The 27,073-nt window shown below is 39.0% G+C and overlaps 1 protein-coding gene across 1 annotated transcript in view; it reads left to right on the plus strand.

The window, feature by feature from the left end:
• Positions 1–27,073, plus strand: part of GRIK2 (glutamate ionotropic receptor kainate type subunit 2) — a 591,009-nt gene that overhangs the window by 376,433 nt on the left and 187,503 nt on the right. Inside the window, exon 11 of the mRNA XM_065402064.1 lies at positions 13,916–14,139. Within this exon, the coding sequence (XP_065258136.1) occupies positions 13,916–14,139 (224 nt within the window). The remainder of the gene's footprint in view (positions 1–13,915; positions 14,140–27,073) is intronic.

A 27,073-nucleotide genomic window follows, 5' to 3' on the forward strand; every position in this document is an offset into this window, starting at 1 on the left:
AAAGGGAAAAATAAGATGTTGGAAATCACCTCTAGACACCACTGTGCAGATGGAGAGGAAGAATAGAAATTGCATTGAAAAGCCATGGTCTGAATGATTCCAAATCATTACTTTCAGTCAGGTTGAACTCATACCATCATTGTTTTTGTTTGCATAATGCCATACAATACAGTTACTGGCTCTCATGTTGACAGTCTGCTTTAATTGAAGCCTGGCAGTGTTTTATAGCTGATGGTACTATTAGGAGATCAAGCAAGACCCTCATTTAAACAATGTGTTTTAAAGGCTTGTAGTGAGTACAGATCATTGATTTCCAGAGCTTTGTGGGACTGACCATTGCTATGACCTAAGAGGGTATCAGAAGAAGTCAAGGATCTATTCATTGTCAGCAGGTGCCACTGAAAGTATTTATATTTCTGAAAACTATCTGGCTTGCAATGATAGTTTCATATCAGAACAAGTACACGTTGAGAATCTAAGCACCAGTTAAAAATGATTTTGTAAATCCAGTCCATATGTATTGAAATTGTCAGCAGGCTTACTTTTGTATTAATAAAGTAACAGCTGCTAAAGCAGCAGCTGAATGTGCTACTGTTAGCTTTTAATTTCTTCTTAATTGCTACAAGTCAGGCCCTCACAAGGGGGAAGCTTTATGTTATCTAAACTCAATTGGCTACTTTGCCTACCCACTCTGGACTTTATGGGGTGCTACTACATTTGGCAAACATAGTAAGAAGGCATGTTTGCTATGGCAATGTGTGAATCTTAAAGCTGCAGACACACTTTTTGTTTGTATATGTCTTGCATACACAAACACAACTAAATGAAAATAACTGACTAAAATCTAATGAAAAATCTAGTGGAAGCTGACCCTCTGCCTTTAATTTACTATGCTGTGCTAACGTCATAGCAGAACTCTTGGACCAATCTCAAATATGCTATAATGCCAAGGCACAAACAAGCAAAATCAGGGTGGATGCAGTCTTGAAGGCAAACTAAAAAGCTTAAATACCCAAATCATAGATACTGAAATCCAGCTCTTTGCAGAGGCCTAATGCAAAATTTATACACCACTCAAATCCTCAATGTAAAATTTTAGTGGGATTAAAGTGGTGTGTATAGCCTTCCACTGGGCTTTTGCATAGAGACAAATTTCATCCTAACAAAATATAGGCCAAATTTTGCTCTCAGGTAATTAAAAAGATTTGTGTGGTTGTAAGGCTGTAAATAAGAGCAGAAGTTGGCTAGGTGGGACCTACTCAACTTTACTCTGCATATTATGTATTCATCTACATTGGTGCAAAGTAAATGTAAAATGTTACCAAATAATGCTCTTGGCACTCACTGTTTGCTGGTGCTATGCTGGGAAGCAGGCCCTGAGTGTTTAAATTTAAAAATTACATTATAGAAAGGACTGAAAAATTATTTTTCCTTGACATATTTCAGAAGTCCTGAGTTCAAGATTCCATTTTACCCTCCTACAGTGATCAGCATGAAAGTGTTTAAAGTGCCATTACTGTTGAAGGGGAAAAACATAAAATCCTGACATCTTAATCCAAACCTTCTGATTTTGTGCAGTCTAATTAATACATATCCATTCGTGAACATACTGTTACTAAAACTAGAACTGCTTTTACAAACCCTGAATTGTATTGGTTTGGATAAAATGAAACCCAGATTAGAACTGACAAGGTTATGCAAGCCAAAAGCCAATGGCCATCTAGTTTGCTGACTGTGGAGGTGAGACCAAACCTTTCATCCAAGCAGCCTTCTGCTCCTCAAAATTTGGTGGTTCTTATAAAGTGAAACACATCTCAACCACTTCTGGTTTTGGTTTTGCAAACCAAAATCTTACCAAGAAGGTTTTACCAAACCATACCCCAAAAGTGGCCACCTCACACCATCACCCCATAACGTTTCTATAAATTATTCAATATTTTTAAAGCACAGTTCATTACATGGATAACATGACAGCTGCTCAGAGAGCCTTGTTACAGTGTTAGTTTTCAACATAAGGTACCAGTAAAAATGTATGACCCATGTTATGGCCTATACACTGCTCTTGATTTATAAGTGAAACATTTATTAATGTTAAGTCGAGCTGCATGCATGGACTGAAGGCAGTATAATTTAATATCTTGTGTGTTGAGAGCTTGTATGCCAAATTTCAACCCAGTGCAAGCTGAAGAATGGTTATCCTCATTTTTTCCCTGACCCTCACTTTGTGAAAAAGAGAGGATCAAAGTCAGTAATAACCCAGTATGGTATGTGTCTAATTAAAATATAAAGAAGAAGGAAGGGGGGATTTACTTTGCCTGGGAGGCTGTGCCAATAGGATAAATCCTGCCCTAGCTATGATGTCTCTGAGAGATACCTATGGCTCCCTCATAGCAGCAGTAGCTACGGAAGAGAGAAATTGTTCTGCAGCTGAGGATCAGGGACACTAGAGGTAGGGTTCTAGCGCAGCATGACAGAGGGAGGATCAAGCAACCCCAGCCTTGAAAGTCCTGCTTAGTGAAAGATCAATCATACACCAGCAGCACACACGTTCACTATGGTCGGACAATAAGGAATGAGCAGATACCCATGCCCCACCTCAGAGATAGGGGGTGAGGGGTGGAGAGGTCTAACACCCATCCAGAATATCTCAGTACCTGGAAAAAACAGGTAGGGAAGGATGTCAGGGTCAGCTGCAATTGGCTTAATTGACTCTGGAAAGTAGTCACCTAGGCTTTGGTCAACTCCCCTCCTTCCTGCTGCAGGCAGGACATTTCTGGCTTTCTCTCTTCACTCCTAGGTTGGCCCTTTGAAGGACCACATAGATGGAGGGGAAGATGGAGGCCCTGCCTGGGCCAGCGTCTTTCCTTTTGAAAGGAGGGGACCACACTGAGAAGGGTTTAGGGGTGTGAGGGAGGATAGCCAGACACTGCTTTCTGTTTCCTCTCCCCTCCTAGTGATCCTGTACTTCAAAATCCCAACATGAGGAAGATAAACCAGCGCCACCTTGCCTCAGTTGATTTGAATGTGTGTGAAGGGAAAGGGTGGCTGTGGGAATCAGGGGAACATCAGAGCCCAGGTGGCCAGTTTACAGAGTCAGAGTAAACATCATGCTACTTCTTGATGCCCCACACACCAGGGGTATCCCTAACGGATGAGACATGTTGTGGGAGCAGGTTTGAAGTACTTATCTACCCCACTTGCAAGTGCTTGGAGAAAGGTGGCCATGGGTGTTTGATCCTGCCCTGTGTCCTTTTCAAGTATCTTGATTATATCATTGTCGTGCCCTGTTCTATTAAAATAAGAGCACTTGTGAGTGGCGGAGTGATGATAACTAGCTAAATAAATCCCTGGTTTATTTTGGAAATGCTTAACAACCTTTATTTAAAAAACACGTACCATCCTTTAGGAAATACTCTCATAATGTTCCTTTAAAGCGATACAGTTCTCAATTTACACAGGTATGATTGTATTGCTTCAGGCTCCCCACTCCCCACCCACATACACACACCTAAGCAAAACTAGCCATATTTATTGTTTGTGTTACTCCACTGAATCAATGGTACTACAGTGAGGTGAACTTGGCCCTCGGCTCTGTTCAGTTTGTAATTTTGCCTTTTCCTTTTAAAGAAAACAGCTGCTGAAGAGTTCATTGGCTATAGTGGAGATACTGTACCTTATTTTTAATTCATTCATAAAACACCATTCTCCACAGGTAAAATATCTGCATTATTATATTTTTCCTCAGCCCCTCTAGACTTTCCATCTTTTTTCCTTTTTCCTACATTGTATCTTCATTGTGTTGGGCTCTAATGTAAGGTTAGTGGGACAAAGTCAATAGAATCCGTGGATTTTCACAAGAGTTGAATTTGGCCTGCCCTTTTCTTAACTGCATTTTTTTTTGCCTATAATTTATAATATGAGAACTTTGTGCTCCTGAAAGCAAAAGACTAACAGCACTGACTAAAACCAGCCCTAATTCAAGTTTCCATTCATAGCTTGACCAATGCACTTCAACTCCAGCTTGCAAGCCCCCTGCTACTCTAATCATTTGTCTGTCTTGAAAAGAAGCTGCTGCAGTAATTGTGTCAAATTACATGGTGGTTTTGTGATAGGACAAGGCAATTGGCTGAGTCCACAACATTCATTTTTACTTGTGATTTAAGCCAGGCTTTAAACCTAGGCCTATTGTGCCACCTTATCTTCTTAGGTTAGTTTGTCATGCATTGTAAAGTTTTCCAGCCTAGGATGGCAGGGTACTTTGACTGACATTATGAACATTTTTAACATCCAAATTGCTATAACATTCAAAATGATGCCACTATAGTGACACATTCTAATGAAGTTGAACATACTCATCAAAATGTTGTTATGAACTCAATAAAAAAAAATATTTTTTTATCCTTACTCCCTTCAGGATTATCATAGTGTTCCCCCCCCACACACAATTGGTTCCTTATCTTTGTTCCTACATGTTGAATGCTTTTTACATGTTTTAATACTAACTTTAAAAAAGAAAGATGGAGTAGAAATAACATTTACAATATTTGTCATATTGTATCAAAAATCCCTGAAACAGTAGGTCATTGATTGGATGTACCACAAAAGCTATAGCTGTTCACTGAGTGAGTGCAGGAATGTTTTTCTAAGTTCCAAACCCATGCATCTTTTATAATTTCAGCTGGATGCTTTTCTCTGTAATTGAAAAAGTTATGCAATACATTGTACTATGATATGCTGATCTGAGGTTACGCAGTGCTTTAGATTAGAGAACGTAGGCAGTCTCTGTAAAAATGCTGTCTCAGGATTAGAAACTGTGTCCCTAATTCTAATCTGTTTTCTCTCTGACTCAGCGCTGAACCAATACCACAGTATGGTATTAGGTGGCACTGTGCTATGGGAGGTCTTTTGAATCAGACAAAAAATAAAGGTCCTGATCACTGTTATAAATAACTTGAAGTCATTTTCTAGTCCTATTGCTTTTTTTCTCAAGAATAGAACATTTTAGTCTCATTCCTGTCAAAATTACAATGCAGCTAATTAAATTCTGTTTATCTGTATTCTCACTAAAGTTTTACCTGGATATGGTATCCTCCTTCAGATTACATTCCAAACCATTATATAGTGTTGTTGTATACTAATCAACAGCTGTGCACCACAAAGGTGATAATGGTGGTTAATATGAACTCTGTGTGTCTGTTGTATTTTGTATTGCAATTTAAATTTGTAAAACACTTTAATATATTTTACAGAGTGACATCTCCCCTACATTGAAATATTGCCCCAAGTTGTTTATATCAGCCTCAAAACATGACTGAATTAAAAGAAAATTGACCCTCCAGTAGGTGTGATAGGCACAATTTTGTAGCTATTGTACTTTTAAAATGATATCACGATGTAGAATATCTGTGTATTAAAAGTACATTAGGGAGGGTTGTTGTTTTTTTTAAAAGCCTCATGTTGTGATCACAGGGGGGAAAAAACTGGTTTGCAAGTGAGTGGGAAGTAAATGAGACCAAAAAACAGGGGCGCAAATTGGTGTTCTACATTTCACTCATTTGGTGCTCATTTTGATAGGTTGTCTCACACATTGCCAGGTTTGAAGGTTGGGAGATATGCATTGCAGTCAACAGGAACATAGGTACGTCTAATCAGAGAATCATAGAACTGGAAGGGACCTTGAGAGGTCATCTAGTCCAGTTCCCTGCACTCGTGGCAGGACTAATTATCTAGACCATTCCTGACAGGTATTTGTCTAACCTGCTCTTAAAAATCTCCAATGATGGAGATTCCACAACCTCCCTAGGCAATTTATTCCAGTGCTTAACCACCCTGACAGGAAATTTTTCCTAATGTCCAACCTAAACCTCCCTTGTTGCAATTTAAGCCCATTGCTTCTTGTCCTATCCTCAGAGGTTAAGAAAAACAATTTTTCTTCCTCCTCCTTGTAACTACCTTTTACATACTTGAAAACTGTTATCATGTCCCCTCTCGGTCTTCTCTTTTCCAGACTAAACAAACCCAATTTTTTCAATCTTCCCTCATAGGTCATGTTTTCTAGACCTTTAATCATTTTGTTGCTCTTTGTAGAATCATAGAATCATAGACTTTAAGGTCAGAAGGGACCATTATGATCATCTAGTCTAACCTCCTGCACAACGCAGGCCACAGAATCTCACCCACCCACTCCTGTATCAAATCCCTAACCTATGTCTGAGCTATTGAAGTCCTCAAATCATGGTTTAAAGGCTTCAAGGTGCAGAGAATCCTCCAGCAAGTGACCCATGCCCCACACTGCAGAGGAAGGCAAAAAAACCCCAGGGCCTCTGCCAATCTGCTCTGGAGGAAAATTCCTTCCCAACTCCAAATATAGCGATCAGCTAAACCCTGAGCATGTGGGCAAGACTCATCAGCCAGACACCCAGGAAAGAATTCTCTGTAGTAACTCAGATCCCACCCCATCTAACATCCAATCACAGGCCATTGGGCATATTTACCACTAATAGTCAATACTCTTCTCTGGACTCTCTCAGTTTGTCCACGTCCTTCCTGAAATGTGGTAACCAGAACTGGACACAATATTCCAGTTGAGGCCTAATCAGAGAGGAGTAGAGTGGAAGAATTACTTCTCGTGTCTTGCTTACAAAACACCTGCTAATACATCCCAGAATGATGTTTGCTTTTTTTTGCAACAGAGTTACACTGTTGACTCATATTTAGCTTGTCATTTCCCATTTTGTATGTGTGCAACTGATTGTTCCTTCCTAAATGGAGTACTTTGCATTTGTCCTTATTGAATTTCATCCTATTTACTTCAGACCATTTCTCCAGTTTGTCCAGGTTATTTTGAATTTTATTCCTATCCTCCAAAGCACTTGCAAACCCTCCCAGCTTGGTATCATCCGCAAACTTTGTAAGTGTACTCTGTATGCCATTATCTAAATCACTGATGAAGATATTGAACAGAACCGGACCCAGAACTGATCCCTGTGGGACCCCACTCATCATGCCCTTCCAGCATGATTGTGAACCACTGATAACTACTCTCTGGGAACGGTTTTCCAACCAGTTTTGCACCCACCTTATAGTAGGTCCATGTAGGTTGCATTTCCCTAGTTTGTTTATGAGGTCACCCCATCAAAGAAAGCTGTCAGGTTGGTTAGACATGATTTGTTTTTGACAAATCCATGCTGACTGTTACTTATCACCTTATTATCTTCTAGATGTTTGCAAATTGATTGCTTAATTATTTGCTCCATTATCTTTCTGGGTACAGAAGTTAAGCTGACTGGTCTGTAATTTCCTGGGTTGTCTTTGTTTCCCTTTTTATAGATGGGCACTATATTTGCCCTTTTCCAGTCTTCTGGAATCTCTCCTGTCTTCCATGACTTCTCAAAGATAAGCGCTAATGGCTCAGATATCTCCTCAGTCAACTCCTTGAGTATTCCAGGATGCATTTCACCAGGCCCTGGTGACATGAAGACATTAATTTGTCCAAGTAATTTTTAACTTGTTCTTTCCCTATTTTAGCTTCTTCTGTTCCTGCCTCATTTTCACTGATATTCACTACGTTAGGCATCAAATCACCACCAACCTTCTTGGTGAAAACGAAAACAAAGAAGCCATTAAGCACCTCTGCCATTTCCACATTTTCTGTGATTATTTCCCCTCCCCCCCCCCCCACCCCCCCCCGCATTGAGTATGGGCCTACCCTGTCTTGGTCTTCCTCTTCCTCTTCTTTCTAATGTATTTGTGGAATGTTTTCTTGTTACCCTTTATGACTCTGGCTAGTTTGATCTCATTTTGTGCCTTGGCCTTTCTAATTTTGTCCCTACATAGTTGTGTTATTTGTTTATACTCATCCTTTGTAATTTGACCTAGTTTCCACTTTTTGTAGGACTCTTTTTTTTTTTTTTTAAGATCATTGAAGATGTCCTGGTTAAGCCAGGGTGGTCTCTTGCCATACTTCTTTCCTACACAGTGGGATAGTTTCCTCTTGTGCCCTTAATAATGTCTCTTTGAAAAACTGCCAACTGTCTTCTATTGTTTTTCCCCTTAGACTTGCTTCCCGTGGGATGTTACCTGCCAACTCCCCGAGTTTGCTAAAGTCTGCCTTCTTGAAATCCATCGTCTTTATTTTGCACTAAATACCATATGTGCATGCAAGTCTTTGAGCAGTCATTTTTGCTGTTCCAAACTAAGAATCAGAATAACATTAAAAATTATCTTTATCAGTTATAAGTTAACTTAGTGCTTGAGAAAAGTGTTAGAATTGGACTCCACTTAAAAGTCATTTTATCCATTGAACAAATACAGATAGGGGCTGGAAATACAAGGTTTGAACAGCCTTGTGAGTGTGTCTTAAATCATTTCCTTTCAGGTAAAGGTTAAGGATGGGAGCTCAATTCAGTATCTAAGGCTTGCCATCTGCGGCTACTAACAAAGATGTCATTTTGTGTGAGGTGTGATACCCACTGAAGTCAATTGGAATTTTGTGCAAAAACTGCTAGCAGGATATTGTCCTTAAGGGAAGGGGATGCATGTTTTCGAACTGGCGCATGGGGATTCAGTCACATGACTCCCATTAACTATATGGTCCATTACTAGATGATAATGGTATTGCTTATACCAGTAATATCAATAATATTGCAGAAAAGGCAGAAGTGTTCAATAAATATTTCTGTTCTATAGCATATCATATAATCTCATTATCTGCTGATGATAACACTCTTCCCTGTCTGCTAGTATCTGTGGACGATGTTAAACAGAAGCTACTAAAGCTATGCATGGTGTCAAGTATCAGGGGGTAGCCGTGTTAGTCTGTATCTACAAAAACAACAAGGAGTCTGGTGGCACCTTAAAGACTAACTGTTAGTCTTTAAGGTGCCACCAGACTCCTTGTTGGTTTTACTAAAGCTAGACATTTTAAATATTAGCAGGTCCAGATAACTTGAATTCAAGAGTTTTGAAAGAGCTGGCTGAGAAGCTTGCTGGACTGTTACTGTTGATTTATTTTCAATAAATCTTGGAGCACTGGGAAAGTTCCAGGAGACTGGACAAAAGCTAATGTTGTGCCAATTTTTCAAAAGGTTAAACAGGATGACACGGCCAATTAAATTGGGACATTGATCCCTGACAAGATAATAGAGAGGCCAATATGGGACTTACTTAATAAAGACTTAAATTAGGGTAATGTAATTAACGCAAATCAATATGGGTGTATAGAAAATCAAACTAAATTGATATCTTTTTTGATGAGATTGCAAGTTTTATTGATAAAAGTATTAACATTTTTATCAATGACCTGGAAGAAAACATATAACCATCACTGATAAAGATTGCAGATAGCACAATAAAAACAAGGACAGGACATTCATACAAAGTGATCTGGATTGCTTAGTAAATTGGGCGCAAGCAAACAATATGTGTTTTAATATGGCTAAATGTAAATGTATACATCTAGAAACAAGAATATAGGCCATACTTACAGGATGGGGGTCTCTATCCTGGGAAGCAGTTGCTCTGAAAAGGATTTGCGTTTTCTGGTAGATAATCAGCTGAACATGAGCTCCCAGTGTGATGCAGCGGCCAAAAGAGCTAATGCAATCCGGGGATGCACAAACAGGGGAATCACAAATAGGGATAGAGAGGTTATTTTACCTCTATATTTGGGGCACTGGTGGAACCGCTGCTGGAATACTGTGTCCAGTTCTGGTGCCCACAATTCAAGAAGGATGTTGATAAATTGGGGAGGGTTCATAGAAGAGTCACAAGAATGATTAAAGGATTAGAAAACGTGCCTTAAAATGATTGAGTTCTTTGAGTCTATCTATTTAGCTGGAGCTGCTGGAGCCTTTTCCCATGGCAGTTCTCTTTCCCTATGGTGAGGGAAGGCTCCAGCAGCAAGGAGCTGGTAGAGCCTTTCCCGCTGCCTCCCAGCTGCCGGAGTCTTTCCATATAGTGTGGAAAGGTTCCAGCAGCAGGATACTACACTGCTAAAAATAGCAGTGTGGATGGGGAGGCAGAGCTTGGGTGAGTAGAGAGCCATGCAAGGTATGTACTTACACCCATACCCATCAGGTGTGTCTTTACTCACCTAAGCCCCATGCTTCACCATTCACACTGCTGTTTATATTCCTGCTAAGGGGGCTATGCAGGTACATACACTACAGGCCACTGAAAGAAGCATGCGGTGTAGTCGAGTCTTGTAGCTTAATCACTGTAAAATGAACAGCTCTGGGCTTGAATCATCGTGTATCTTTACAATATCAATTACAATGTTTACACATGCAAACTCCCTTGTTGATTTTAGAAGATATGCAACAGTATCTAGCGTCTGGGACCATGGAATTGATACTGCTGGATCAGTTGTGTGTGGTGTGTTGAGCACAATAGTTAGACTGACACCAAGGACTTCTGACAATGACATTTTTTGTTAAGTTGAAGCCCCAAATAACTCTAACCCCACAAATACCTTGCTGTAGAGATTTTCATAAAGATGGGGGAAATAACCAACATGCCAATTTCATCCCTATTGTAATTCCATTGACATGAGTGGAATTATACTGGGATGAACTCAGCTCCATATATATATATTCTGTAGTTTGGTTTAGTTTTGATTTGGTGTTTATCAATAAGATGATGATTCAGTGCTGTGAAATTAAAACAAATTCTACACATTCTAGAAGCCACAGTTATGAGTGTAGTATAAGTATCTGAATAGACTGGAATAGACATGTTATAGCTATCGGGTTCTCATTTACAGATGACATAAGCATATATCTCCTTCATATTGCATTGTGAGTTTGTCCTATTATGTTTTGATGCATGAATTGTACAGTGACAAATATAGCTGAAGAAGGTTTTATAAGCTATTATGTATTCTTCTAAGATATTTAGACTCAGTAAAGCAGCATCAGCATACAAAGGTATAATTTGTTTTTTTTTTTAAGCTAAGGGAATATTTTATATTGTGGTTTTTTACCTTAAATATAATATTTGTTATTACAACCACTTTAATATTTAGAATACAAACCATAAATGAGTATCCTATATATGAACATTTTAATGGGGGTGAGGAGTAGCAGAGCTCTAACTATCCAATATAGTGAAATACAGTATGTAGCTAATTGCCCAGTTCAATATAAATTCTATTTCCTAAAGCCTGGGACATTTGTTTTTTAATATTGCAACTTGGCCGGTGGGAATCCCTTGCGTTAGAAGATGGTAAAGATTGCCTCCTTTCTCATAACTTTTGCACAACTTTAGTAACAGGGGTTCTAAGGGAGGAAAAGCGTGTGAGAATGGCCTACTACCATGAACAGACAGGGTCCCAGATGAGAATATATTTCTCTCAAACATTGGTGTGGTTCCTGAGTTTCAGCTCTAGCCAATGAATGAACTTCCCTGGCCAAGAAGAGTGTGTAATTCACGGGCACTTGGTGTAGCACTCTGTGCCCCCTCCCCCTCTAGTGATAGCTGAGCCACAAATCGAGGTGAGTGAGTCTTCTACACCTTTTCCTAACAGGAGCACAGGGGCTGGAACAATTTTTATTGTGGGGGTGCTGAGAGCTATTGAACCAAGCTATAAACCCTGTGTATAATGGAAACCACTTCAAGCCAGGGTGTGCTACCACACCCCCAGCACCTCTAGTTCCAACACCTATCAACCAGAGACTCATGTTTTAAGATCATGAGATCCTAGGTTCAACCCCCGGTACCAACAACCCACCCAGAAGCCCTGTGTTATAGAGCCATGGGGAATACAGAGTCTATACAGCTACCCTCAGCCTTTGATACTTATTACCACAAGAATTAATGGCTACCTGGTGATGCTACAGTTTGTTTTTTGTAATTCAGTAAAAAGCTGCAGCAGTAGCCTTTAATCCAAGTGAGTCGTATAGTCTTTCTGTATCATCCAGAGTGTCATTAGTAAAAAGTGGCCCACAAATACTGATATTTATCTCTTCTACGATGCAACATTACTATGCTAGGGCCCGATTAATACCTTTGAGGTTTGAGCACCAATGGGAATTGAGGGTATTCAGCACCTTGCAATACTGAGCTCTTAGTAAATAACTTGTGCAATGTTATCTGAGTTTTGCACAAATAACAAACATACTTCTGGAGTAAATTCAGTGACATCATAAACATGTATAGGAACAATGAAATACAGTACACAGATTGCAGAACTTTATGAAATGGTATGCAGCAAGCACAAAGTAATCCACAACTGAGAAAAATGTAATGATGGCTGAAGCATATAGAAACATAAAATGTATGGGATTTTTGGCTATATGTACTATGCAAACCGAGAAAAATATATTAATCTATACCACATCGTTAGAAATAAATTGTAGATCAACTGTATTATTTAGGCTTAGGACAGGCATTTTGAAAATAACATGCTATTTTCACAGTAGTTATACCATCTCTCTCATTACATCTCTCTCTATCTCTATAGCCTGTCATAGAATCTGGCTAATCTGCAACTTCTTAACTTGGATACTTTGTAATCATCCCCCAAAATTGCCAGTCTTTCATCAGCCATCAAAACAGATTTTAATAGTCAATGCTGTAGTTAGATTGCATGTTACTTTGATGCCATTATTTTTACAAAATACAGTATATTTACTAAGTATCAGAGAGGTGTTAGTCTATATCCACAAAAACAACAAGGAGTCCGGTGGCACCTTAAAGACTAACAGATTTATTTGGGTTTTTTACCCATGAAAGCTTTTGCCCAAATAAATCTGTTAGTCTTTAAGGTGCCACTGGACTTCTCGTTATTTTTTAGTATATTTACTAGTTAGCTATGCATTTTTTACATAATTAAAACTAAATTGCAGCTGACAAAATACTTTTTGTGAAGTGTGGGTTTTTTTTTTTTTTTTTTTTAATTCTTCACTTACTCATGGGTCACAACATTCAGTAATTTACAATGAGGTCACCTAGTCATTCATGCAAATTAGTAAGGATATAGCTACATAGCTAGAAATTGTTCCCCATGGTTGTTTTGCAGGTGCAGCATATATGAGAACAATAATTACTTGAGACTGTTAATTGTCACAGTAAAACTGTTCTGTACATTTTCTATTTCCATCAAAATATTCTTCTGCTAAAATAAACACAAGCACCCTTCTCCCTCCCTACTCCCAGTTCCTCCACCCACCCACACACAAAGCTATTTAAAAGTTTTGGGGGAAGATTGTGTTATCATTCCTTATGTTGCTAGTATTTTAGTCTATAAAGATTCCCATTGAAGTTAGTTGGTCTACTCCTGGAACAAGATGCCAGTAAGGGAATCAGAATCTGGTTCTAAATGTATAGATATAAGATATTATGGGTCTGGTTCTATCATTTCTTTAGAGCTAAGCTAGTATATTAGAATGGGGAGTCACACGCTATGGGCCCTATTGAAGTTAATTGGAGTTTTCCCACTGACTTCAGCAGATCCAGGATTTCACCCTATATCTATAGAATTACTACTTGAAAAGCATTCATGTTCACATCTGGTTCTTAAGTTTATTACTATTTTTTAAAGAGCACATTTAAGAATTTATAAAGTAGAGATATGAAGTGACACTCAAAGCCAAGTGGAATTTTGACAGAGAGATTGGAAAGAGCTAAGACACAGGTCCTCTGAAGGGTATTGTGTTTTGCCTCCTTTCCCTTCCATTCCTGTAACAGCTTCTTGAATATCTCTAAATACTGCTATGTTAATTCAAAAACACTCACTGAAAGAGAACCAGAATTAATCAGCTTCCTCACTAGAGGAAGAGGGTAGCTTTAAATTTAATCTTAATAGATACACCTCCTCAAGTGTAAAGTCAGTGTTTTGTTTAATTTGATTACTTGCTTCTGCCTGCTGCTTCTGACTTATGGCCTGTTTCTCTTCTCTTTATATTTTTGTCAACAGAAAGCTGACCTTGCAGTTGCACCACTGGCTATTACCTATGTTCGAGAGAAGGTCATCGACTTTTCCAAGCCCTTTATGACTCTCGGAATAAGTATTTTGTACCGCAAGCCCAATGGTACAAACCCGGGCGTCTTCTCCTTCCTGAATCCTCTCTCCCCTGATATCTGGATGTATATTCTGCTGGCTTACTTGGGTGTCAGTTGTGTGCTCTTTGTCATAGCCAGGTAACATCATAACTTTTGTGATTTTTTTGGCAATTATTATCTTCTTTTTCTTACTAATAATTGTCAAAAGTCACAATTTTTTTATCACTTTCTTACTCTTATTTTTCACTGTGTGGTGTATAGTGGAATAATTAATTAGGGCTCTCACTGTTGATTAGAATGTAGTACACTGCCGTGCTAAGCCTCCAGCATGCTGTTTATGTCACTAAGCTACCAGAATGCCATTCCCCTTTTATTTCCAAACGGAAAAACATTAACAAGCCGTGTGAATTTTTTTTCTTCACTCCCATGTGTTTCTTTTCAGATAGAAAATGATGATTGTATTGTGTTGGCCTAATATGGTGTGGCATTGAAGGGAAATACCCCAAGTTAAGCACTTAACTGCCCAGAGCAAGATCTGTCCCTAGATGTTCAAATTGGGCTCATAATACCTTTTAAATATAAAAATTATTAGCTCACTCAAAGTTCCTTGGCTTTTCGGGAGTAAAACAGCTGAATAATGTATTTAAAATCTTGTAGCAGGTAAATGCACTGAGATAAAACATCTAATTTAAAAAGCCAGTCTGGGATGTATTTGGAGCCATGCTTAGCTGGGCTTGTTAGGGTCAAGGGCCTCAAAGCTGCAATTATGAAATCATAAAGCAATCCAATACGTATTGCTTTCTTGCTCTTTAATTGCGTTATTGCCCATTTTCTTCAATACAGTGTTTCTCTTCGGTTAATCTTACAGGCACTGATAACAGCTCTGGGAGATGGGCAGACACGGTGACACTGCCTTGCCATTTTTTCCCCATGGGCACCCCATAACTCTGATAGGAATTTTTTTACTATTGTATTTTACCTTTTCATTGTAAAGTAATTGGAATTGACCCCAAATGCTTGCAGAACTGTAACCTTGCACTCACTGTGTAACTTTGACTCATGCTGTGACTGCAAAAAATTGCAAAGCATTAGAAAAAACAGTAAATCCCACTTTCCTTGGATTGTTGCTGTAACATCACTTGCACCCTTTCACGTTATTGGCAGTCATTTTTAAATCACTTAATGAATTAAAACAGTTTAAAATAGATGACTTTTTAACATCTGATTGCCTAAGTTCATCTTATAATACACTTTTTTCTACAATATCAATTTTTAGAAGCATCCTTGTGTCTTGATAACAAAATTCCCCTCAGCCTCAATTTTTTTGTGATGTTATTCTCCTGTGTATAGTGAGGTCTCCCTACCCTTTTTCCTTATGCTGGAGTTGATGTAAGGGTTCCACATCTTCCTTTGATACTATTTCTTTCCTTTGGTAGAGGCTGTATCATTCCTCTGGCAGATGGAAAGGTAGTAATCCTTGAAGCTACTTACACTTCCAACTCATAAGTAATTCAGCAAGGGCACCCGGGCATAAAGTTGTATAGATAACACTCTGAAACACATGCTGCATGTTGTAGTGAAATACTTCACTTGTGTGCCTTCATTCAAGGACTGTTTTAAAGAGCCAAGGACTTACATTGGAAGTTTCTTGAAAATAGAGTAGACTTCCGTGGATTTTTGATCAAGACCATATCTCTATTTCAGAGGAGATCCGATAACAAAGATACTTCTGAAAGCACTGAATTCTATAGTTTAGCAAAAATTCACAAATGGTTTATTGTGGAACACATGCTGCATGTATTTACATGTATTTCCAAAAATAACCCAAACTTTACATTATAAGGAAATTTTTGAGCATGGTGCACAGCCTAAACTCCACTCTGAAAATATTTCCTGCTATATATTGTGGGAGACTTTTTCTGATCCTACAGACTATTTGTTCAATTTTTTAGAAACTTTTTTTTTATTATAGTATTCAGTATACACCTCATATCACTCACTGAGCTGGGAGGAATGTTTATCATCAAGCAGAAGCACCAAATAGTAAAGGGTTATTGCTGAACTTTTTTTTTCACTTGGTTGTTTTGTTGTTTGGCTCTATAAAATCCTGGTCTACTCAGAAGCATATCTTTCTCATAAAGCAATACAGAAATATAGAATAGAGGGTTGTGTACAGTGAGCAAGTTGTGTAAAATTTGTTTTATTTAAAAGTTTACATCAGTCTTCAGAGCTACAGATAAAATTTCAGTATTTGTTAACTTGTACAATGAAATGTTGATAGTGTATGTAGAAATCCAAGAAGTAGAATTAGAAAGGATATTTTTTTTTCTCAAAGTAGAAAGCTTTATTTTAAAAATATGTATGTGCTAGGATTCCCAATCCAGTAATTATAGTGCCTTTATATAGTGAAACAGAGTTAACTGAAATGATGATCTATGGAAGAATACTAAAGATTGTAAAATACAGACTTCACAGAAGTAAAACAGCCTGTTTGTGAAAGTAATAATCTACCTGTTGTCATTATAGGGCCAGATATTATAACTGTATCGTAGTGGACTGGGATATTTCAGCATGCACTACTAAATGTGCAGTTTCACTGCAACATATAATGTAGGTGATGCACTGTGTAATGTATGGAATTCAGAAAGTTTTGTACTGTATGCATTCCAGTCATGATAGGTCATGGAACTTGAAGGCTGTATGCCCTTAAATTGATAGGTTCCTTTTAGATTCCCCTCTTAAAAAAAGATGTGATGTTGTAGCAACCCACCATAATGAATATTGAACTGCCAGTGTTTCATAATAAGGTATATCTATGTTTGAAGCAGTATAGTACCTGGTATATCTTTTATAGTGAAACATATGTTTTGCAATTACAGCTCATCAGACTATTCATTGGAATTATTTTGGGGGAAATTCAGAGATCAGTCTAGATTATCACAATGGTCCTTTTTGGCCTTGGAATTTATGAATGCGAACCATTTATTTGTCAGATTTGGCCTTTTTTCATTTGTGAATTGTTTCATGAACACAGCAAGATTTTATGAATGTGTTCATTATTCATAAATGTCCTAATAGGTTTAATAAACAATATTAGGTCCTATGAGCTTTTGTGCACTGTGCCCCTTTGAATTACTCTATTGGAATTCACTATCTAAATGGGTCACTTAGACCACATGCAATGGATTGAGTTCACTGATTGGATGGCCTAGTTTTATAAACAGGAGGAATCCAAGGAAGTCATTGTGGGGGTTGAGTAAAGGGAGAGAGTAAAGGGAGAGCATTTTAGTGAAAGCAACATAGTAGCGGATAAACAGGCCTAAAAATTTTACATCTTTGCCTATCCTCTTTTACACAAGGAAGAGCACTATATTTTGCTGCATAAGTAGAATCCAAATGTAAAGAACTAGGTTATTTACTCCCAGAGTCCACAAGAGATCAACCAGATTTACTGGCTATCTAGAAGACTTTTTGCTCTCAATTTTCTCTTATCATAATTACACCAAGTAATTGGGTGTGAGGGCATGCAGGTGTTGTGTTGCATTCTGAATGGAAGGTTAGGTTGGGAAGAATATACAGGCACATCAACACTCATCTTGAAAGCTGACCAGAACTGTTTTCTATTGGAACTGGAAATCACTTTACAGTAACTTGTCCTAGTATTACTTAACTTTCCATAGCAGGATTTTCCTTCTCATACTCTTTGAAGCCTGCCTCCCACCTCCACTTTGCTTTGGGTTTCTCTGTCTGTCCAACTGTTTAACCAAGAAAGGGGGTGGGGAACTGTACTTACTTTTGAAGGACTGAGCCATCTCCCCCATGCCTTTACTAGCTCCTGCATCTCAATCCATCTCATACAGAAGTGTGGTACTGCTAGCCTGCCAGATGAAAACCACAATGAGCAACTCTTCCAAATGGTCCCCAGTTTGAAACTCTACCCTCCATTTTTAACTTTTGTTTTGAATAAAACACCCACTTTGACATTGTTGTAAATGTACTTCAAGGACACTGGAGCTATTATACTTCTGTGAACTGGAAGCCCACCTGGCAATTCTGCCCTCTGGTGGCAATTGTAATAGATTTGTAACTTATCTAGCTATGGGTGTCTTCATTTGGCACAACTGACAGCCCATTGCATTCTACTCCTATTATCTTCTCTTCTTTGCCATTATGCTTGTGTTTTACCTTTGTGGGTTCTCAATAGAAAGGTGATCAGTATGAATTGGAAGTTGCAAAGAAAGTTACTTTACTTATATCCATTCTCCTTTGGAGTTTCACTATGTACACAAACCCTATCCTCATCGACAGAATAAATTGTGTCTTCTCAATATGATTAGTGATTCTCTAGACAGTGTCCTGGAAAGATATCTGTCTCTTGGGTACAAAACTGTTCAGAGCTTTCCATTTCTAATAAGTTTTCTTTCCTGCTGCTGACTTCTTATCGTTTTCCACTGCAATCTCATAAGTTCTCTTCATCCATTCTTCCTATTAGTCTTTGAAGATGAAATAGTTGTTGCCCTCTTTGTTCTCTATGAAATCTTAAAAGTTATCTGGGTAACCCTGGAGATTGCCAATACTGCAAGGAATATGAAGAATAACCAGTTTCATGCTTGGAGCTGTTATAAACATGTATTAATTTATTTAAATAGTTCTTCCAATTTGATTTTTTTCCCTTCAGTTTATGTTGGTGACATTGTTAATAGTGTTCTGTTGAATTGTTCAGCTAGGTTTCATTCCACAGGGTAAGCTGTGACATGGGAGTTTTATAGCCCACAACAAGCACAAAGTCTCTCAAATAATTGATTTTCAAATTCCATAACCTGGTCCTAATTCATCTCTTCAGGAAATCCAAAGTGAAGGCTAAAATCTCTGAATATTTTATCAGCAGCTTTTGTGCTTGATTTATTGGTTTTTGGGAAGGTCTTTGCAAATTTAGTGAAGTGCCTTATTATCACTAATATGTTTTCAAAGCATCACATGTTAAGTTCTACTCATAGATGGTTATGGTTACAGGGCTAGCGGCAACTGTGACTCCTTCTCTGGCCACTCTGAGTTCAGACCAATCAGGCCTTGTGCCATTACTTCCCTGGGGTAGAATCACACCATTTTCCCATTCCTAGACAGAGACATGGGCTCGTGTGTACTGTAAATCAACTGTGCTTACCCTACATATCACTGGTTTTGGTATTTGCTCTTCTTCCCTTTGGGAGCTTGTGACCAGTGGTTAATACAGTGACCAGGCAGCCTTCTCAAACAAAAATGTTGTTTAATCCTAACAATAGGAAGAAAGCATAAGAAAGAAGAAAAAGGGATTTAAAACAATGAATTTTCTACATGTCTATCTTACTAAGCCCTTCTGCCCTTAGGGAGCTTAGGAAGACCTAGCTTCTTCAGAGGCCCTGCCAGGGGTCTGTCCCTCCGAACAGTTTCCTGACAACTATCTCTCCCCAATGAGAGAAAGACAGAGAGAGAGAGAAAATCCATTTAAATCTCAGAGACTTTTTTCTTCCTGGGTCTTTTGGCCATGTGAGTCCAAAACCAGTGTGGTGAGCTTCACAGGAGAGTTGAGTCAATCTCCTCCAGCCAATTGTCCTCCCATAGTCTTGTAAAACAGTCCATTAAGAGTTGGTTGAGAGATGTCTTATACTGAGTCCTTGTCTTGTTTCCTGCTTGTTTGTTGCAGCAGGCTGCTATTAAGCTAAACTGGTGCAGTCATGCAGTGAATATCCCAATAACCACATCACATACTGTGCTCATACCTTATTACAGATCAGCTGCATGTCCTTCACATAGGATTCCTTTGCATTCCTTCAATGCAAATAAGATGGAAGAGCAGTGGTGGTGGTAAATTGCTGTGAGGGGCCTTTTTTTCCCCCCTGAATGTTAGGTCTTTTATAATTAACACCCTGAAAAAAAGCATTGCTTCTATAAACTGTGTCTGTTCATGGCCAGTAGAATCTCTATAGAGCAATTTTTTAAATCTAAAGTGGTAAAATAATGGCTTATGTAGTTCAGATAACATGAATAGTTTCCTGGGTGCTACCTATCTAAAAAGGAGTCCCTTCTTATTTTCTCATTCTCTTATCAGGAGTCTTGCCATCTCTGCTCTACTGATCTGTTGATTTTTGCCCTTGACCTTGGGGTGGGGTTCTTAACCTGTTTCTTTTAAGCTGCTCTTGGCTAATCGGAGATTAATAATAATATGGTGGAGTGAGAGATATTGTCCCTTTCAGCCCCTTACAGTGCTCTTGTATATCAGACACAAGGATGTAATCTCACGAGTCCTCAGGGGTTCACTGCACCATATAGTCCTCCATATTCAGGGGTGTCTAGGAAAGGAAACTGCATCAATATAGGCCTGGAAACGCCTATCTCTGATAACAAAACTAGCAGATTTCAATTATGTTATCTTATAGCATTTAGGTTTGCTGCTGCTATGACAAGTGTGAGGACTCCCCTCCCCCCCCCCCCCACACACTATAAATAGTGGCATATAATACAATAGGCACTGATCCAGCAATATACTTAATCATGTGCTTGAAGATAAAAACACATGAGTAGTCCCATTGATTTTACTCAGACTACTCACATTTCTGTAGATAATCCAGTAGCAGCTATTTCAAAGACAGGATTTTAACTTGAAATCTAGCAGTAGTTTTTGACTGAGGCTATTGCTTACAGATTATCCTCTTCCCAAGGATACCATATTGCTCCTAGCCCTTCATTTGAAGCCTCAATGTTCAAAAGAAATGATTGTTGAGACTGAGGAGAGACTGGCAGGAGAGATAGGAGTTGATAAACCATTCGCCAGCCTCCAAAACATTTTGGTGGTTGGGGGTTCTCTTTTAAATGGACTTTCTGAGCAGGAATTAAGTGGCAAGAGTTATTTTCATTCTCTTCTGTCTCTTTTCCCGCTCACTAGTTCTTCTTATGGGCTCATATAAGGTATTAGCAATATGAACAAAAAAATCTCTAGTTATCCTATGAAAAAGTGTTCCAGAAAGTCCATTAGCATTTGTACATTTTAGAGTGTTTTGGTTTCTCTTGCTTCAAACTTTGAATGGTTATCAGTTTGTGAAAGTTTCACACTTTGATATCGGTTACTTTAAAAGAGAATTACCATATATATGAGATTAATGTAAAAAGGTCATACTTACCAGTTTTTATTATACATCACTGATTTGCAATTTCTTAAGCAGTTTCCTTACATGTTGGACAAACATTTGCTATTCACCATGATGTCATGTAAAACTGGGATCTATGTATCATTCCAGAGATCCATCAAACACTCATCTGTGCAATGTTGGAAAGCTGCTGGTACATTTGTCAACCTCAAAAGACAAGCTGTGTGCAGTCCCCTATGGTGTTACAAGTGTGGTCAGCTTCTGGGAATCATCATTCATGAAAGCTAAGGGATAGGATTTAACTAGATCAAGTACAGTAAAGCATTCTCTTCACTCTAAGTCATCCAGTATTTCTTTGAAATCTGGGTAGCATGTGTCTGTCTACTAGTAGTTTTCTCTAATCAGTATAAAGACTCAATATCCATCCTTTTAGCCAAACCAGAACGGATACTGGGAACAACAGGGGTTTCACTTGTTCCTCAATTATATGGACAGAGGACAATAGTGTCAAGATGGCTCCCAGATACCTGGAAAGACTTTAAATTGAGAGGGGAGTCTGCGAGAGCCAGTCAGCTCCCCTAATCTCCCCACCCTCCACCCCGGCTGGCAAATGGGAGGCAGAGAAGTCCCTCCCTCTCCCCCATCCGCACTCCCATGTGCGCTTTGTGGCACAAGGAGGGGCTCAGCTCCCACATATATGGGCTTAATCACTCCTCTCTCCCCTCCCAGGAGTTGGCCATCCCCATGCTGGCTTGACCAAACTCCCGCCCCGCCCCCCACCTCCAATATAGAAAGGGGCACTGTTCTAAGAATAGAGCTGTAGGGCTGGTGGTAAACTGGCGTGATATCTGCTAATTTTGAGATAAAGTTCTGCACCTATGCTTTGTATGTATGAATGCAGACTGGAAATTTTTTCTTTCACACCCTTTGTTCAGAAGTCGCTTATTGCAGGGTAAACAATCACAAGCTTCTCCATTGGCTCATTACTTAACAGCAATGGAAACTGGACCTCACCTTACATCCCAAATGATGTACGGTGGGTGGCCAAACTGAATCTTACATCAGTTCATCTTTAGCAACCTTAGTCCCATTCACCACCTTCACGTCAAGATTTCCCTCCATTCCCAGAAGTTTGTAAAGTTGTCACAATGCGCAGAGAATATGTGCCTTTTGATCCACTATTATATTTATTTGGGCACCTGTATCCCACAATATACCTGTCTTTACTTTATCTAAGTAACATTCAAGTAGGCAGTCATCTGCAATCAGGCTGTGTTTTTTTTCTTCTTTTTGAGGCCCTGTTGTTCATGAGTATTAACATTTCCCTCCTAATAATAGTGTTGGTGGAAGGAGTCAACTAATCTTGTGTTGTGATAGTTTTTGTGGTGCAGTGTCTCTGTTTTTGATCTCTCGTTTTGCATCAGTGTGTTTCACTGCCACAAAGATACTAGTGATTTTCAGGATCTCTTTGATTACAGAAATAACGTCTTCTGTCCCAGGATCCAAAGCTCCTCCCAGCAATCCCTTTACTGAGGATCCTGTGATTGAACCGTCTTAACTAATGCAGCCTCCTGAGTGGCAATCTGGTGAATCACATGGTTGTGTTGCTTTGGTCTTTGAAATAGTGAGTTTGTTTTCTTGCCTGCTTCCATTTTCTGAGTTTATGGCTTGCTAAGGATTGATCTGGCTCTGTGCCTCACTGTGCTTAACGGTATTCATTTTCAGTGCAGGGACTCTGCCTGAGTAACCATTCACCACGGTCGTTTCATACAACTTGCAAGAGTTAAGTAACTGTGTGTGAGCGTTTAGTCCCTGGCATATGGTAGGGGCTGCTGGAAAATGTTATATTAAGTGTCCCATCATTCCTATATACACATGTGTAAATGTCATATTAGCTAAGTATTTGAGTTTAATGGTCTCCAGTTTTCTGTCACCTTGCTGCAGCTAGGTGACTACAAAAAACAGTCTGGACATACCATGAAATTCACTTTGATAATATATTATCATTCACAACAATCACATTTTTCACAATAGTTTCTATATTTGATGGTGTTTAACTGTAAAGGGTGTAGTCCTCATATTCTTTGTTTCATTTGATTAATGACCTTGATATCCATCCTCTGGCTAGGGCTGTGTGTGGGGACTGCAGTGTTAACTGTGGTATCATCCCACACACAGCAGTATTTCCTGTTTATCTTTGATAGTCTCTCAGATTCTGACACCCCCTATCACCAAATATAATAACCATATCTGCATATCACATTTCCTATTGGGAAAGGTGCAGTCAGCTCTGAAAAGTAGTGTCTGTACTGGTGCTCTGCCCCAGTTTGGGGAAAGGTTTGCAAATTCTGCCCTTTTGCAATGTTAGCTAAAGCAGGCACATTTGCAACTTGTATTAGTCATCAGCACACACAATAAGCAAGAGCAGTATGCAGAATACTAGTGTGAAAGAGGAGTGAAGCGTGCTTAAAAAGAAACAATGAGGGCTCAATGAGAAGACACTGGACAGTCCTAACATTGACACCATAAGTCTTCTGCTAGAGTCAGACCACAGCAATCTTTGAATTGATGACTGGGAAAAGAAGGAAACCAAGGTGTAAGGATAGCCTTTCCGATTTGGTGAGTATTGTTCTTGGGCAGTCATAGGAGGAGGAGGGCTCCTCTGCAGATGACTCAGTTTATTTTTCCAATGGAGAGATGATGACAGTAACCAAGCTAGGATAGTGCTCCTTAGGAAAACCAGCATTTTTTTTCTGTGCTGTGCCCTAGCACACACAATACTAGTGGAAAAATGCATGGCACTCTCTCCATAGTGTAGTATTTGAACCTTTTTCCCTGCAGTGTTGCAAAATAAAGTATGACCTGTAACATGGGGAAGGATGGAGACTACTACTAATGTAACAAGAGAGATCACAAAGAGCAATAAGAGTGCTAGGGAGTCCTATGATGCTGTCAGAAGAGCTCCACATAGGCAATAACCATCATTGCACAACACAATATACAGCATCTGTTAAAGTATAAAATCTGAAATTATGAGTGTTGACTACTTTTCCATTGACATGAGGCTGCTTGCCTGAGGTATCTGATGGTCAAGTCCACACTTAACTATCACCAGTTGGGTACCTTGTCTATGCAAAATCAAGTAAACCCAATGATTGATAGTCACTTATATGCTCAGGGGGGAAAAAGGGAGGCGCGTAATAGCTCATGTGAAGGAAACTTTTCCTTGTTAACATATCACATTTTATCAGTGTATGTGCAGCCTTATTTGAGACAGGTCAATGCCATAAATACCCCTTCTAATGTCTGCAGGAGATATCTAATGCTGCAACATCCCAGGCCTTGCCAAGAGAAATAACAAGGGATGGTTCCTATTGAGGAATATTAGCTGTGCTGCAGAGGTGCAGGTTCCTGATGTGAAGATAAGGGATTCTGAAAGATAATGGCTTACTATTTTTACCCTCCTGTCCAAAAACAAAAAAAAAAATGAGCCAGAATGTTGCCAAGCAGTGAATGCTTCAGTAGGGCACAGCCTTAAAAGTTACAAGGTCAAACCATGGTTACATGGCTAATCTGCTAGTTACACTTCCATTAGTACACATTGTCTCATCCTTAGCAACATTATCCATGCCAATCTATAGGCTTGCTTTAATTCTGAAGTGAATGAAAGAAAAACAAATTAAGGCCACTTTATTTCTAAATGAAAGTGTCTACACAGGGGTCTCAAAATTGGGTGACTGGGCAACAAAATGGCAGATGAAATTCAATGTTGAGAAATGCAAAGTAATGCACCTAGGAAAACATAATCCCAACTATACATATAAAATGATGGGGTCTAAATTAGCTGTTACCAGTCAAGAAAGACATCTTGGAGTCATTGTGGATCGTTCTCTGCAAATATCCACTCAATGTGCAGTGGCCATCAAAAAAGCAAATAGTATGTTGAGTATTATTAAGAAAGGGATAGATAATAAGACAGAAATTATCATATTGCCTCTCTATAAATCCATGGTACGCCCACATCTTGAATACTGTGTGCAAATGTGGTCGCCCCATCTCAAAAAGATATATTGGACTTGGAAAAGGTTCAGAAAAGGGCAACAAAATTATTAGGGGTATGGAACGGCTGCCATATGAGGAGAGATTAATAAGACTCAGACTTTTCAGCTTGGAAAAGAGATGACTAAGGGTATGATAGAGGTCTATAAAATCATGACTGGTGTGAAAAAAGTAAATAAGGAAGTGTTATTTACTCCTACTCATAACACAAGAACTAGGGGCCACCAAATGAAATTAATAGGCAGCAGGTTTAAAACAAACAAAAGGAAGTATTTTTTCACCCAACGCACAGTCAACCTGTGGAACTCCTTGCCAGAGGATGTTGTGAAGGCCGAGACTATAACAGGGTTAAAAAAAAGAACTAGATAAATTCATGGAGGATAGGTCCATTAATGGCTATTAGCCAGGATGTCTAGGGATGGTGTCCCTAGCCTCTTTTTGCCAGAAGCTGGGAATGGACGACAGGGGATGGATCCCTTGATGATTACCTGTTCTGTTCATTCCCTCTGGAGTACCTGGCATTGGCCGGTGTCGGAAGACAGGATACTGGGCTAGATGGACCTTTGGTCTGACCCAATATGGCCATTCTTATGTTCTTATGTTTAATGCAGTTGAAATAATCCACTTTAAATTCACATCTTTAGTTAATTTAGAGTAATTTTCCTGAGTGTCCCCACATAGGCAAGCACTAATTCACCAGCAGACCCCTAGTTCATATGTGGATATGACATGCAATATATATAAAAATATTTTGGATAAATTGCATGTTGTCGTAGAAGAATATTTGACAGCCACCTCTTTCCCTTGACTATATTGCCTTTCATATGTTTTGGCTGTGTGTGACAGCTATTTCCCACATGTATCCTGCATGGCATGCTGTCTTGACATAAAGGTAGTGAAGGACTTCCTCAATAGAGATGTGAAAGCCGCCATTATACTTGGCATTGATGAAAGATGCGTATCCATTTCTTCTGGTCTTACACAGTGCATAGAGTTCCCAACTTCCCTACAACCAGCTGAAGCAGTGGTATGATGGAATTCCACCCTCCACAGGTTGACTTACACATTTCTAGGGTTTATACTTGCTCAGCATCAGAGAACCCTAGAAATACAGTAGTCTGTACTTTGTTTAATTGGACTAGCCTCTTATCAGGACTTTATTAGACATCTTTAGCTCTTTGGTGTCACAATGTTCACCCATGAAGAAGTTGTTGGTGTTAATAAGGTAATTCCATTGATCTGACATTTGGAATAAAAATAACCTCTAGGATTGAGTAGAAGAAAAATGGTTCAAGAACTGACAGGTACCGGCCATGTAAAGTGACAAACACACGAGCCTTATGTGGGGCTACAAATGTATAAATTTTTTTTTATCCCACCTTGATGGAAAGACAGACATAAATCCTTGGAAGCAAAGAGTGAATAATACGTTGTGCAAAATCCTGATCAAAATAGCAAGCAGCAGCAGCCTCCTTTTTAGACAGAAGAGAAGAAGCAACATGAAAGAAGTTGAGACTGGGAGATATTCTTGTAGGACAACCTTGAGTATTTTTAGATTGTAGGCATTGCACCTTGGTTTCTGGATTCATATGAACTTAGGACTGCTTGGATAGTTGATGGATAGCAAAGGAGTCTGCCCTTCTTTCTGCTATTACAGACCCTTGAAACTAACTTTATTAGATCACCAGTGAAGATAGCATCTTATGCTTCTTTTCTCAGTAAAAAGTAATTGTGCATAGCCAAGTGTCCAAATACATGTAATGTGTATCTTGTCTGGATGAGACAGTGCTATTGTTTACAATAAAATAGCAGTTTGCTTTGACCTCACTGCTGGAAACCACATTAGTACCTTCACCAGCCAAGTACACATTAAAAATAAACTTCCTAAA

The sequence above is a fragment of the Emys orbicularis genome, chromosome 3 (genome assembly GCF_028017835.1).
Source record: "Emys orbicularis isolate rEmyOrb1 chromosome 3, rEmyOrb1.hap1, whole genome shotgun sequence".
NCBI lineage: Eukaryota > Metazoa > Chordata > Testudines > Emydidae > Emys > Emys orbicularis.